The 13,803-nt window shown below is 49.9% G+C and overlaps 2 protein-coding genes and 1 long non-coding RNA gene across 8 annotated transcripts in view; 2 read left to right on the top strand and 1 right to left on the bottom strand.

Annotated features, from left to right (window-relative positions):
• Positions 1-883: 883 nt before the first annotated feature.
• Positions 884-4,125, bottom strand: METTL21A (methyltransferase 21A, HSPA lysine). Of its 2 annotated transcripts, none has more exons than XM_056496861.1 (3): positions 3,395-4,125; positions 2,350-2,503; positions 884-1,385 (listed from the first exon to the last, which is right to left on the bottom strand). In XM_056496861.1, the coding sequence occupies exons 1-3, from the start codon at positions 3,539-3,541 to the stop codon at positions 1,231-1,233; spliced, it is 456 nt and encodes a 151-aa protein (XP_056352836.1). In that variant the 5' UTR covers positions 3,542-4,125; the 3' UTR covers positions 884-1,230. The 2 variants fall into 2 exon arrangements, with proteins under 2 accessions (XP_056352836.1, XP_056352835.1); XM_056496860.1 differs by having other exon boundaries at positions 884-1,363; positions 2,392-2,503; positions 3,395-3,637.
• On the top strand, positions 3,769-10,823 carry LOC130255826 (uncharacterized). 5 transcript variants are annotated; one of them, XR_008841005.1, is made up of 5 exons: positions 3,769-3,858; positions 5,668-6,237; positions 8,423-8,573; positions 8,655-9,133; positions 10,060-10,823. It is a non-coding gene; the product is annotated as an uncharacterized LOC130255826 (long non-coding RNA). The 5 variants fall into 5 exon arrangements; XR_008841007.1 differs by lacking the exon at positions 10,060-10,823 and having other exon boundaries at positions 5,668-5,796; positions 6,082-6,237; positions 8,655-9,982; XR_008841008.1 differs by lacking the exon at positions 8,655-9,133.
• A 2,022-nt stretch (positions 10,824-12,845) lies between these two features.
• The window catches only part of CCNYL1 (cyclin Y like 1), a 32,712-nt gene continuing 31,754 nt past the window's right edge, over positions 12,846-13,803 (top strand). Inside the window, exon 1 of the mRNA XM_056496859.1 lies at positions 12,846-13,196. Coding sequence (XP_056352834.1) covers positions 12,953-13,196 — 244 coding nt within the window. The 5' untranslated portion in view covers positions 12,846-12,952. The remainder of the gene's footprint in view (positions 13,197-13,803) is intronic.

The raw sequence follows: 13,803 nt of genomic DNA, 5'->3' as shown, positions 1-13,803 counted from the left end.
CCCCAAGGTCTCAAGTAAGGCAAGAGTAAGTACTTCCCCTGCTACAAAGACTTAACAGAGTGCCCTCTTTTCCTAAATAACAGCTCTCGGAGACAGAAGGAACACAAACAAAGGCACAAAGTAGAACATTATCTAGCAGTACTTTGAGAGTCAAGGGCTGATTTGATATTTTAAGAACAGCTTGAGTCTCCTTGTTGCACTCTCCCAGTGGCATGGGTGCATGTGTATCTCCTCCAAGGAGCCTTGATCTGTGTAAGGCAGACTTGTTGGGGACAACTCAGAAATCACAACTGTTTTGGTACTGCAGGCATAGCCCACTCGTTTGCAAGTCAGGAAAAATACTGATTTCTAAGCTGGCTTACTTGGCAATTCCTGTTCCCAGTGCCCCTGCAGATCTTGTTCTTTGTTTCACTGTGCCTCTTCAATGCAGCAGTGACAGCAATAGAACAATTTTATAGCATCTGCCTTTGGGGTTTTTTTGCCTTTTAAGTGGTTTCTTTTACCACAACTTCTAAGATGCAGAAGTCCCAAAGAGTTAAAGCATTTAGAGCTGCATCATTAACTTTTATTTCATCCACTCTTACTCTTCTAGAGTTAAGGAAGTGATAAAGGGAAAAAACCCCACTGTAATCTCTTTGTTTCCCCCGGAAGTTAAATGTGGTTTGACTTCACACAACAGACCTTTTGAGATAACAGTTTTGATGCTGGAGATTTCTGCAACTTGAATCCGTTTCAAAAATTACATTTGATAAAAAGACAGTGGAACACCCTAAACGAACAAAGGTTCCATTTGCAGAATGGAAGCACAAACCTTGCTGTATCAGACCCAGTGATCAGACAAGACCAGCAGAACAAGAAGCCAGGGAAATAACACAACTGCAACTTCATGCTTAGGAACGAGTGTATTGAGTAGAAACAAAAGGGAGAACTGAACAGCATCTGTGGCTCATTAACAAAGCAGAGAGTCAAAAGTCATCCTTGTGACTACCCCTCTGTGCTTTGTAGATATGGACATCCTTACTGGAATCGTAATGGACCTCGGAGACAGAGAAACGCTCCCTCAGCATCTTCAGGAACTGGAGATCCCGCTCATAGCGGATCCGACAGGAAAGGAGAATCACCGTTCGCTCGGAGCACAGGTGCTCCAGCGTCTGAAGCAGTTCTGCAAATGTTTCTTCCAGATAAACGATGTCTGCACCCAGGACAAAGTCAAATGCTCCTGGAGGGAAGTTATCCAGGTCTTTTCCCCACGTCAGCTCCTTCACCACTGCTCTGGGACGTAGTTCGGGGGGTAAGTTCGCCTGCACGTTTGACTCCAGGAATTCCAGTGCTGCTGCCCTGTCTGTGATGGTAACACGGGCACCTGAGGGGACAGGAGGACATGGCTCACACCCACAGTCCATGTCCCTCAGTACAGCCTGGGGGATACAGTGCTCTAACTCCAGCAGGCTCTTTAGCTCCTGTTAAACATTAACAGCTCCCCTGAGCTGCCTGATTAAAAACAAACAAACAAAAGAACAAAACAAGCAAAACTCCCCTGTGTACAGACATCCTACCCTTCACCAGTAACTTAAGAATATAAAGTGTACTCTATGTGAAGATTAAGTTGGGTAGGGAAAAAAACATATTTTCTGGTGCTTTTTCTTAATGCATGAAAGTCAAGGAGTTACTTTTGGCCTTTCCATATGTGCCAAAAGAATAATTTACAGGAGGTGTTACAATTAACCTGCTCCAATGCCATATTTTTCTGTAGGAGAGAGGCAGCTAGAGAGCCTCTTTCACAGGTCAGACAAAAGTTATGCCTGTGTGATTCTGCATGACTATTTTGTCAAAGTGTTTTGTTTCTATGATTTCAATAGGCACCTTTCACAGCCACTAGAGCTTTTTGAATTACAAAGTTAATCTGGGAAAGACAGCACAGATTTAACATAGTACCCAGTTCCTGCTTTTCAGCCACAGACAGATCAGCAGCAAATAACTTCATTTCTCCATGCCCTGTCTGCAAGACAGGCTAATGAAAGGCTTATGCAAGCTCTGAGAGTGGTTTCTGTCTGTAGCTTTATCTGCATTGGAGGACAAGTGGAAGATGGGAAGCACAGCTCTTGTTCCCTGGGGGAGAATAGCTGCAAAGCTGAATGCTGCTGAGCTGCCTGCCATGGCAACAGGCTCAGCCTCAACAGGGTCCCGCCATAAAGTAAACTGCAGTGGCACCATCACTACAACAAATATCCCAGCAGGCTCTCATGTCTAACAAGGAAGGAAGATGACTCAGAGAAGAACCATCACAGTTCATGCATGCAGCTTTGGTGCTCACTTCTACACCAGGCACGTACATGTAACTAGTTTTACTAGCTGTGATTTGCTTTAAACGAGACAACAAAAAGCCCTTACCTAGTAACGTGACCACTATTCCCAGCAATCCAGTTCCAGCTCCCAGCTCGATCACAGACCGATCCCTGAGATCAACGCCTCCCATCTCCAGATAAGCACACAGGACAACCGCCTAAGCCAAGGGACAAGGGCGATTAAGCACAGGGTTTCAGTCATACTGAACACAGGGTTTGGGGTTTAACCTGAGAGAGAAGGTTATGGGAAGGGTCAGGTGCTTCAGGTCTGCAGCAAGACTGTCCAGCACTTCTCCACCTCCTGTGTGCACACGTAGTCTTTTAATGCTTTATGGAAGTTTTGTATAGAGTTTTATGAAAGACTCCTACTGGCAAAATGAAAAAACCACCACAGAGGTTACAACCTGGATGCTGTAACTGCTCCATGAATCCCCAAACATAACAGGAGGTAGAAAGAACTGTATTTGGAAAGGAAAAGCTGAGGAGTTGAGAAGTTTGCTAAAAATGCTACACTTATTTTAAACTAGAGGTAGAAGTGCAATTTGTGTGTGGGCTGAGATCCAACCTGATGGGAAGCCCTTGGATTCCTACGCTGATGCTGTGAGCGACTGCCCTATGGCCTTGGACCCACCACAAACCCTGTGTTTTGGACAGTTCCTATCGCCAGGATAAAGCCTATCAGCAGTCCTGCTTGAGGCTACAAGCAGTGGGATCCACGCTGTGCTCTGAAGGGTGGCAAAATAACATTACCAGCCACTGTAAAGAAAGAGGTGGGTTATCCGGAGCGTTTCATTACATAGGGCACAGGCTGTGCAGGGCTTAGATGGTGCATCTCCCTTGAATTCCCGCAGGAGCTCTTATGGGGGAAGAGGGAAAAGTAAAGCACAGTTTAACGTTTTCTTTCCTAACATTAAAAAAAATATATTAAAATAAAAGCCTTCCCTTTACAATCCTACGGTAAATAATTTTCCATAGTGAATCTGAAAGCTCGGCAGGAGCCACAGGAAGGCAGCGAGCGCAGGGAAGCTGCGCCTGCCGTGAGCACCTACCGCGTCCCAGACCACGGCCGCCACGCCCAGCCGCCGCCAGTCCTGCTGGAGGCGGATGGTGCGGCTGGCGAAGTGGAACGTGGCCCAAGGGCTGTGCAGCTGCCGCGCGGCCCAGCCGCCTCCCTCCTCGTAGGGCACCAAGGCCATCCCGCCGGTACCGCGGCCCCAGGCCCGGCTAGGCCGTACCGCGGGCAGGGACAGGCCCGGCCCCTCGCCCGGCCCGGCCCGCCCGCTCCGCCCGCGCCGCGCCAGGGGCGGGAGCGGCCGCTCCAGCGCTCGAGCGGCACCGGCGGCGCTCGGCGGCCGAGCCGGGGCGGTCCCGTCCCGCTGGGCCGGGCTGGAAGGGCCCGCAGCGCTGTGCCCCAGGGCCCGGGGCGGCCCGAGGGACGGAGAAGCGCCGCGCTGCCTCCTGCGGGGGGCCGGGGCCCGGAGCGGCTCCTCGCCTGCTCACAGCCAGCGGGAAGGTACGGGGAAAAGGTCCCTCCCCTGTGGGACATTGTCACAGGAGTGCTCCCTGTGGTGCTGGCCGCCGGCTTTTCCTTCGGGGGTTTGAAGGCAGGGCCCGGAAAGGCATTTGTGCAGCCTGGCAAGCCTCGTCCTCCTGTGGCACGGAGAGCGCTGTGTGGAGCGCTCATCACAGCTGGAAGCGCTCCCTCAGCGCGGGTGGCCGCGCAGGAACAGCGGGTCTGCAGCCCGGCGAGCCCTGAGCGCGGCAGCACAGCCACGGCCGGCGCTGGGGCACGAACGCTCCCGGTGCTCTCTCTGCAGGGGCTTCCCTTCACCTTTGGCTCCGTTTAATCTCTGGTTTGGTAAGCCAACACAGTGCTCCTCTCCTGCGTTACTTGAACTCGCTCCAAAGCCTGCTAAAGGCCATGGAGAGCCGGGGAAGCATGGTCCTGCTGCAGGTGCCCACAGAAAGGCGCACTGCCTGCAGCCACGCTCCTCTGCAGGGGCGAGGGACATCTCTGCCCATCACTAGAGACTGTGCCCTGACAGCTCCCGGTGACACCGATGGGACAAGGCCGGCCCCTCGAAGCAGGAGACCAGCTCCAGAAAACATCCCCTCCCTTTCCCACAGGCACCAGCAAATCTGTCTGGCAGACAAAGGCAAATGTGGTTACATCTAAAAGCTGTCAATTCCAACAGAGTGGCTCAGGATTCCTGAAAACCTCTGTGGAGGATAATTACAGATTGCACAGGGGTAGCAGAAAGTAAAGCTTGTTTTTAGAGTTCTGCTACTGTAGGAGAATTGGACCCAAAATTTCACTTGCCCCAAACCAGTCCTTACTTGTCTTATGGCAACACAGACTTCTCCCTGTAAACATGCCAGAACAGGTGTGATGATTCACTTTTCTGTGGTTTTATGTCCTAAAGTGCTGGTCCCTTGCCACTCTTCCTGCTTTGGAGAGTTCGAAATTGCTTGTGCTATTATCTCGATTATTTTTTTAATTATTTATATAGGCAGTGTGGGAAAAGCAATGAGAGTCATTACATTTGAAATGAGAATTCTGTTTGAATGACTTTTTGAGTCACCTACACTCTGCCTAAACTACACCAGCAGGCAAATAGAGGGAAACTCCCAATGGCACAAAGCTTTCACCTCTACCTCCTGTACCACATGCCAGCCCTGGGATCTCCAACCAGAATATGGAGCAGTGTGGCAGGGCTCCAGTGCTCCCAACTGCCTCCTTTCTGTCCCCAGATGAGTTTTCTTCCCCTGCAATATTTCATAAGACCAAGTGTCTGGCTGAACAGCAACTAGAGTAAAAAAAGGCTGCATGTGAAAATGTTTTGTTCCCAAAGATGATAATGCTTGAGTGAGTGCTTTTATCCCAATAATGTGATTTTGTTAGTCAAATATCCCTGAATCTCTCTGGAGCGCAGCAGGTTCTCTACTAATCCTGCCCTTCTTCCCAGAAATATTTCTCCTTCTTCACTGAAAAAGTTGCTCTGGCACTGACTTCCATGAGCCTTAGACAGAAGATCAGAAATTACTTTCCAGATCATAACTGGATAGTGAAGCTATAAGAGAGAAGCAAGTCCACTAGAAGTTTAGTAAGGGCCCTGATTCCCCTTATTCATTCTGAGCCTATATTTATGTTCTCTTTACCTTTCCACATCCATTTTTTAAGAAAATGGAGTACTTGGGTATTATAGTGGCAGAGACACATACTTGGTTTCTTCTACCTTTCCTGACAGTAAAAGGATAAGGAAAAAACAACACAGAATTATGGCTAAAAGAGATGCTCAGAGCTGAAATGCTTTTCTCCCAGCAGGGAGAGCTCAGCACAGCAGTGAAGTGGTGAGAACATAGCCTGGTTTGGCTTTTAAGCACTGCAGAGGGCTGTAAGGACACCTGAGCTGCAGGTAATCTTGTGAAGTGGGAAACAGCTGATTTTAAGGTAAGCAAGAATGACTTAAAGTATGAAGAAACACCGATTCAAGTCCATTCTTACCTCATTCAAATGCTTGATAAAGCAGGCACAATGTAGCCAATTGTGAGTAAATCCCACCACCCTGGATTTGGGTAAGCTGCTTGGGGTAATTAAGAGAAAGTGTTTAAGCACAATGGTCCTTGAAATACTTAAAATATCAAAGAACAAAGTAGATAAGATAGAAATGAGTACAAATTATTTTGAATCTATACTAATATAACCCTCTTTCTGCAATCTTCTCTTGCTACTTAGTATGTAAAATCCCCTCTTAGGAATGAATGTGACAGTTCTTGCGATAGCTCTGCAGACACTGGATGCACTGCATGTCTGCGCATGGATTTTGGAGACATCCGTGATGGGAAAATACTGCATCCCTCACACAGTCTCTGGTTACCAAGGCAAAGGCAGGTATAAATAGAAACAATCTGATTTTTTTTAAACTCCATCTAGAAACCTGTGTTATTGATAACCCTCTGACAGCAACGCCTTATTCCAAATGGTTCTGTTCTACATTTGTGTGGAAACTTCTGGTTTAATCCTTTCCTCCCGAAATAAACAGCAGCTACTTCTGGTTGTCATTCCACTGAAATATGAAAATTGTCTTGGAAATAAAGTTTGGACAAATACCTGTTTTGCTAAGAGCTTTCATCAACCAAATGAACAAGAGCTAACACAAAACTTGGAGGAAAACCCAGAAAAGAAAGCAGTCTTTCTCCCTATGTATCACTGTAAGTAGCCATTCAAATGACTGGCACTGAAATTATTTAACAAGTTTTACATTTTCATCTTCACCAGCAGAAGAATCTTCCAGATTCTCCACACCAATAAAATAGATGGGGTGGTGAATCACTTGCTGTTAAATACAAAGGGAATAAAGCAAAGATTAATTTGGTTGATGACAGCTTGCAGTTGCAGAATCAAGACAGCCTCAGCTTAAAGTGATTTGGATCATATTTGAAACTGATGGGGTGAATTAAAAATAAAAAGTTTCTGCAGAAACTGGTGGGTTATCAGTAGACCTTAGAACTTGCTGCTTCTGCAAGATCCTTGCAAAAAATGTGAAATATTGAAGTAAGTGTATCATCCGAGCTAGCGTTTCATTTCCTTTAAACACAGAGTTACATTAAACAGTGGAAGTAATAATCAAAAATATGAAGATACATAATTTTATAAGTGCTTGAGCTGAAACACAGGAAGTTTCTGGAACATCTGAAGAGGGAATTGTTGCCATCAATAATACTACATTCATGCCTTCAACCTTGCATCTTGATAAACTGCCGCATATAATCACCATGTTTATTGAAGTGTCTTGTTACAGAAAGATCACTTAGCTTTTAGTAGAATTATGTGAGTGAGCTCTCAAAGACCTTGCAGGTCTAAAAGCTGACATTGTTCTGAAGTTTTAGTTAAGGATGTTGCTACCCTTTTAAAAGAAGGAAGAATCCAAGCATATGAAGAATGTGGGGCATTTAGTGTTATTTCTCACGGTGTTGTCAGTGTTTCTCTTCTTGAGTCCTTAGAAATAAAATCCATCAGACAATAGAGAAGATGGAAGAGTTGAGTCTAAGCAATTTCAGGTACCTTAAAACTAACAGGGAGGGCCCCTTAGCACCACTGTCCAGGCTTTGGTGGCCCAGAGTTGGAATTAGAACTGCAGAAGGTTACCCTGAATAAACTTGCTGTAGGACTTACACATGCACAGTTAGACTTTTCTGCATAAACTCACCATTCATGTAATATTTGTGTTAAAATACTGAAAAGCATTTTCCTTTTCCATGTAAGAAATCTGTATCCCTGGCCTGCAGTAACAGCTGTTTCTAATACTTGATAAATGGAAGTGGTGGTTCGGCCAGCCCAAAGTACAGCTTTGCAGGCCTCTGTCTTGGCTCCAGCACATCTCAAATTTTCTTCTCAGGTACTAAGCCTCGATTAACTCTAACTTAGCCTTTGGTAACTGTCAAGCTGGTTTTACTTTACCTGAAGAGAAAATGAAGGTAGGAGCAGAAGACAGAAGCTAAGATAAAGAAAGGCTTACTCCCACATGCCTGTGCTGTGGTATCCCTGCAGCGATCCAGATGCTGGCATGCCAGCCAAGCAGCTTCTGCATTGCCTGTAATGACATCTTAGACTGCAGCAAAGGCAAAAGGAGGGATTTAATCAATGACAGCAGCACTGCAGTCTGTCCTTACGCTATCAAACACAGGCTCCCCAGCCCTGGTTTGCTTGTATTCACTGCTAGCCAAGGTGATACGGGAGATTTAATAGTGTGTGAAACTTTAGGGCTACTAAAAATCCACCTTGGGTGTTCTGAATAACCTCCGTGGTTACTTTTCTCCCCCAAACATTGGAATGTTCTATTTACCTAACTACTGTTTTGCTCAGGGATTTTTCCCTTAAATGGCTGTAGTCTTAGGTTACTTGTCAGCTTCAAAAGGCATCACACGTGCAACATTTTTGTCCTGTCAGCTGGTAGTGGTTTTCAAAACAGGATGCCTATTTTTCCCCTGATTATTTCCAAGTGAGACACAGGAGTCTGAGCTTTTGTTTTCAGTTGGTTATACAGGTTCAACCTGGTGATTCATTCTTCCCGCAGCTACATTTCCAGGAAAAGACAAAGCCCTGGCTCTTCTCCAAGTTATCCAAGTAAGATCAGAAAGCACTCCTCCCCCAGCTGTGACACTTTCTAAGAAGGGAGAAATTGAACAAAACACATCCCAGAGTTGGTGTCATCACCCTGCAGACAGGTAAGGAGGTGCATGACCTTGGACAGGTATGTGCAGTACCATGTCTGGGTGCAGATAACAGCAGAGTTTACTGGATTTAAGGTTCTTGGCCCTGTGAAGCACAACCAAGTGTGTGCAACGAGCCATTCTCCATTTCTGAGACTGATGGTGGCTGTGAAGCTGGATGGCTTATGGGAAATCCTGCAATTTAATTTCAAGCCTTCTAGAAGACTCTCATCTTCTTGTTGTAATTGGTGTGGACAAGAAAATATGCTTGGAGCTGGGAAATTTTCAAGAGTTATTACACATAAAGAAGTTGGTAACTTTGGTTTCAGACATCTCTTAGGGATACTGCTGCTTGCAGATGAAGGGAAGCCTGGTTTTGCATCATGAGGCAAAGGACAACAAGGGTGTGTGGTTGTGAATTCAAGTGCTGAGATTTCAGAAATGGAGTTAAATAAAAACCTGCACAACTCTGCCTACAAGGAACCATCGCAGGAAACGTAAAGACTTGTCTGAGAAGTGGGGTTCCTTTGAACACAAGCAGACAGCAGCTCACATATACTCAGCAAATGGGCCAAGTAAGAGACAGAATTACCTCCCCCTGTAAGCCCACAAGCCAAAACACAGCTGGTAGCACTAATATTAGTCCTGTCAAGCCTGGTAGTCTTCATTTATTATGCATCCTGCAAATAATTATACATATAGTTAAGTTTATAGCTCAGAAGCTGCATTTAGTGGTTGGCAGGGTGTGCTCCTCACTTGGAGCAGTTGGCAGAGTATTGCTCCTCTGACCTCATTAGACTAACATGAGGAGCAAGTCTGGTCCTTTATATATTCAGAATAAACCACAGGTCTTTCTAATCTCTGCATATTAGGAGCAGAGGTCGCTACTCCTTTGGCTATCATCACAATCTGATTTAGGGTTTGTTTCAAGACGCTGTCTGGCCTTCCTTAAAGGCTGTGTGAAGTTCTTCTGAAGTTTGCATCAACTTCCTGAGAGGGATTAAATAGGATTACTTTTCCACATTTTTGAAAGTTACTTTGCTTTCACTTTTGTGAAAATTAAAGTACAGGAGGGTTGCTGCCCACTGTTTGCCCTGCTCAGAGACAAGGGGTGGTAATTGAGAGTCCCATGACACACACCTCTTTTTCTGGAGCAGGAGGAAAAGAGGTTGGATCCAAACAGTCCATAGTAAGCTATTTTCAGCTCAGGCATTCATTATTGCCACGATCCACCATCCAAAATGCCTGCTTATGCAAAATGTGGAACTAGGCATGTGCTGCCCATTGTACATCAAAGTAATTGATTTTTTAAATAATGGAAACTGTCTGATTAATCACTGGGGTAAATCAAGCAGAACAGTAGAAAGATGAGACACAAAATAGGAAGAGAACCAGGACCAGTAATAAATCATAATAGAGGGTATTCAGTGTATTGCTATAGCAGTAAGTCAATAGAATGTTAAGCTGCATAAATAAAAGATAATGTGTTTCATTTCTGCAGGGTGTTGCTCAGACTACACCTATTAACAGGATCACCTGGTTCTGCAGAAAATACACACAGCAACAGGTTTTGTCATATTATCCTGATAAATCAGATCTGAATTAAGATTTTAAGAGTTACTTTGCCAAAATGGAGCAGGAAATGAATATTCCTCATCACTGCAGCTAAAGGAAAACATGCAGAGATGTGGAAAATTACCCTTTACTGGTGTACTGAGGTATGTGGAAGCGGAAGCTTAACTTCTCCTGGAATGACAAGGAGGTGGGACAGTTTGCTGTTTTTGTGACTTCCAGGGATTAAAGTCAGCTCCCTCTTGCTTAAGACCTACATGAATAAGTCCTCACAGGGAAACAGACTACTGATTTCTTTCCTCCCTCTGCATCTTTGTATAAATCCTGATACTCTACAACAGCACTAGTGCAGGGGAAGAGCAGCCTTCCTCACTCCCCCTTTGCAGAGTTACATACTGAGAACAAGTATGAAACCCACGGGAAACTTCAGCCGCTGGGAGGCAGAGGAACCAAAACCTTCACACCCAAATAGCAGTGAGGCATGTCACATACTCCAGCCACTCCAAGTTCCCAGCATTTTTCACTATCGGCACAAGTATGTGGGGTTTTGGCTGTTGGGTCCTGGTGCTCAGCTTCCTGGTGAGCCACTCTTGCTCACTTCCTCACCCTTGAACAAGGACTTTCCACTGCCCAAAACCGCAGCTTTGGCAGAAGATTCCCTTGAAGCTGCTCCAAAGCTGAGAGTTAGCAGAGGTCCCAGCTTGCTGCTGGGATCCCCCGAGGCACTTGCTGCAGCTGCACGTCCCTTTGCTGAAGCCTGGCAGCCCCACAGCACATGCTGGCAGGCTGCAGGAACAGACTTGGCTTTAGCCACGGACACTGGGCATGGCTGCTGTCTGGCTGAGGAGTGCAGATTTGCCTGTGGCTCCTACCACTGCTCTGGATGGAGCAGCTCACCTCCATCAGCGTGCAGCCACTGCAAGGGGCAGCTTGCTCAGCTGCTCCAGCTTCTGAAAATAGTCAGCCAGGTGCAAAGAGTGAGGGAAGGTATTGCTCTTCTCGTGCAAGAGTAAATTGTGCCAGTTTTCATATTAGATAGTGCAGATGCAAGCCAACTCTTACTCTTGCTTGAGAATTAATTACTTCAGTAAGCCACACCAACCGTTGAGCTTCTTCTCTTCCCCCACCATCCTCACAAAAAATCAGTGGATGCAGTGCCAGAGGGAAGAAAACACCAATTTCTGAATGGCTATTTTGCATGAAGCCCCTTTTCCCCTCCTTGGCTCAGATCAGTCTCCCGTTCCACCCAATGGTTAACCCCTGGCCCTTCCTAGAACTGGGAGCAGGACTGCTGGCCTACAGCTTTCCAAGCAGGGTGCAGAGGTTGCAGAGGGACTTCAGTTGGCCTGAAGGGGTTTAAGAAGTGCTGAAATCTCCCCCAAGGCCCTTGTGTAATCCACAGCAAGGTCAGATTCCTCTGAGTAACAAGGCTTTGCAAACTGTCAGTAGCGTGTAGACAGGCTTAGCTAATACAATTTAAAGAAATTGCTGGTAAGTGAAAAGGTATCATTCATCAGTCTGAGGGAATAATCCTCATATAAGACTATAAATCATTTGGTTTGTCCCTTAATTGTGCCTGGGATTAAGTTGTACAAATTCTGGAAACACACCATCTATTACTTCCTCTCTTCAAAGAAACTACACATGGTTTGGCCAAAAACTCCATGTTTATCATCACATGGGAGAGCCAACATTTGGATTTTTCTTACAAAATGGAGTAAAACCCTGAGTCTGCTTATTTTTGGAATAACTGCCAGCATGATAGCAAAGTTTTGTAATACTTTTGTGTGTTCCTAAGTCAGAGCAGAGCCATTCTTCTTATCAGGGGCCAGAGTTAAATTTTTGTAGCGATAGTGGGTTGTTTCATTGCAGAACAACGCATGTTTGTGTTTATCAGGACCTCTGATTGCCGTGGGTATCTCGCCCTCTAATCCATCTTCCCGGGAGTGTATTTGAACATTCCAGTCCTCTGAGGAGCTCTCAGGTAGCCGAAACTCAGCAAACAGGCGGCAGCTGGGGGTTTCAGTGGTGCCTGGGGGTGCGGGCGGCCCCGTGCAGGGTCCCTTTCCCGGCGCGCGGGCAGGCACCGCGCCCAGCAGCGACCGCAGCGGCAGCGAGAGCGGGACGCGCCCGCCGGGGCTCCGCCGGCCCGGGGCGGGAGCGCTCAGCGCTGCGAGGGGGGGCGAGGAGAGGCGGCCACGAGCTGCTCCGACCCGCGGGAGCGCCGGCAGCGCTGCGCGGCGGCTCGCGTTCCTGCGCGGAGCAGTGGCCGCCGCTGTCTCCTGGCTGTGCCCGGGCTGTCCCCTCGCTGTCCCGCATTCCCGCACCGCCGCTCCCGCAGCACGTGCGCGCCCGGGCAGCGCGAGCGGCCGGGGGCGGGGCCGAGCGCGCGGCGCCGAGCGGGCGTGGCCGTGGGGTGGTGTCTGAAGCCTCGCGGCCGGCGGGGCGTGCGCGCATGCGCGTGAGGGAGGGGCGGGGGGAGCCGCGGGCCGGGGGAGGGCGCGGCGGCGGCCGCGTGACGAGCCCCGCGCCCATTGGCGGAGCGGCCGTCACGCGGCGCCGCGGCGGGAGGCGATTGGGCGCTGGCCGGGCGGGGCCCGCGCTCCCCCCGGCGGCCGCTCGCGGCAGGCCTGCGCTCGCCGCGCGCAGGAGGCGGCGGGGCGGTCGCGCGGCTGAGGGGGCGGGCGGGGCCGCGCGCGGCCGGGGCGGGGGCGGCGGCGCTGAGCCCGCCCCGCGCTCCGACCCGCCCTGCGCCCGCCTCCCCTCCCCCGGCCCAGCCCGGAGCCGCGCAGCCGGGGCCCGGCGGGGGAGCTCCGAGCTCCATGGGCAACACCGTCACCTGCTGCGTATCCCCGGACGCCAGCCCCAAGCTCAGCCGGGCCCGCGGCGGCGGCGGCGGGGCAGCGCCGGGGCCCGATCGCTGGGCGGACGCGTACCAGGCGGCGGCGGCGACAGCGGGCGGCGGCGGCGGCTCGGGGTCGGCGGAGGCCGAGTCGGGGGACTCGGATCCCGGCGGCGGCGGCGGCCCCCACCTCCAGCACATCAGCGACCGGGAGTTCCCGGATGGTGAGCGGCGGGCGGGCGGGCAGCGCCGGGCGCCGCATCCCCGTCCCCTCGGTGCCCCCGCTCGGCCGGGCGGGCACCCGGGGGCACTGGCGGCCCGAGGCGCGGCCCCTTTGTCCGGGGGCAGCGCGGTGCCGCCGGCCCCGCGGGGCTCGGCCCGCGCCGCGCCCCAGGCAAAGTTCCCCGGGCTGTGCTGTCACGGCGCGGCCCCGGCGCTCCGGGCTCGGGCCGGGACCTCCGCCCGCGGGACGAGCTGCGGCCGCTCCGCCAGTCCCCGCCCGGCCCGGAGCGCCTCCCCTGCCCGGCAGCGCCCGGCCCGGCCCGGGTCCCGAGAGGGGTCTGGGAACAAGGGGAGAACGTGGCAGAGACCCCGGGTGCTCCTGGCTGAGGTGGAGAAAAGTCTGGCTGCTCGTTTCTCCTCAGCTATGGAGTCGTGCCTCGCTCGCAGTGTTCGGGCTCGCAAAATCTGCTGCATTTCCAGTCTCTGTTGAACAGGAGGAAGGAAGAGGGTGTGTGGGGAGTAAGGGAATTAAGAATTACAAAGATTGTGTGCATATGACATCACCGTGGCTGGACGTGGGTGATTTATACTCTGGCTGTGCAGGGTTGT

The sequence above is a fragment of the Oenanthe melanoleuca genome, chromosome 7 (genome assembly GCF_029582105.1).
Source record: "Oenanthe melanoleuca isolate GR-GAL-2019-014 chromosome 7, OMel1.0, whole genome shotgun sequence".
Lineage (NCBI taxonomy): Eukaryota > Metazoa > Chordata > Aves > Passeriformes > Muscicapidae > Oenanthe > Oenanthe melanoleuca.
Note: the sequence above shows the minus strand (reverse complement) of the source record. Positions and strands in the feature narration are given on the sequence as shown.

Bases quoted from the DNA above. Each gene is read 5' to 3' on its own strand.
- METTL21A (XM_056496860.1), bottom strand. From the start codon at position 3,541: ATGGCCTTGGTGCCCTACGAGGAGGGAGGCGGCTGGGCCGCGCGGCAG. The intron at 2,504-3,394 runs GTAGGTGCTCAC...CCCTTGGCTTAG, and splicing joins CGGCCGTGGTCTGGGACGCG to GCGGTTGTCCTGTGTGCTTA. The intron at 1,364-2,391 runs GTAAGGGCTTTT...CTGTCCCCTCAG, and splicing joins AATAGTGGTCACGTTACTAG to GTGCCCGTGTTACCATCACA.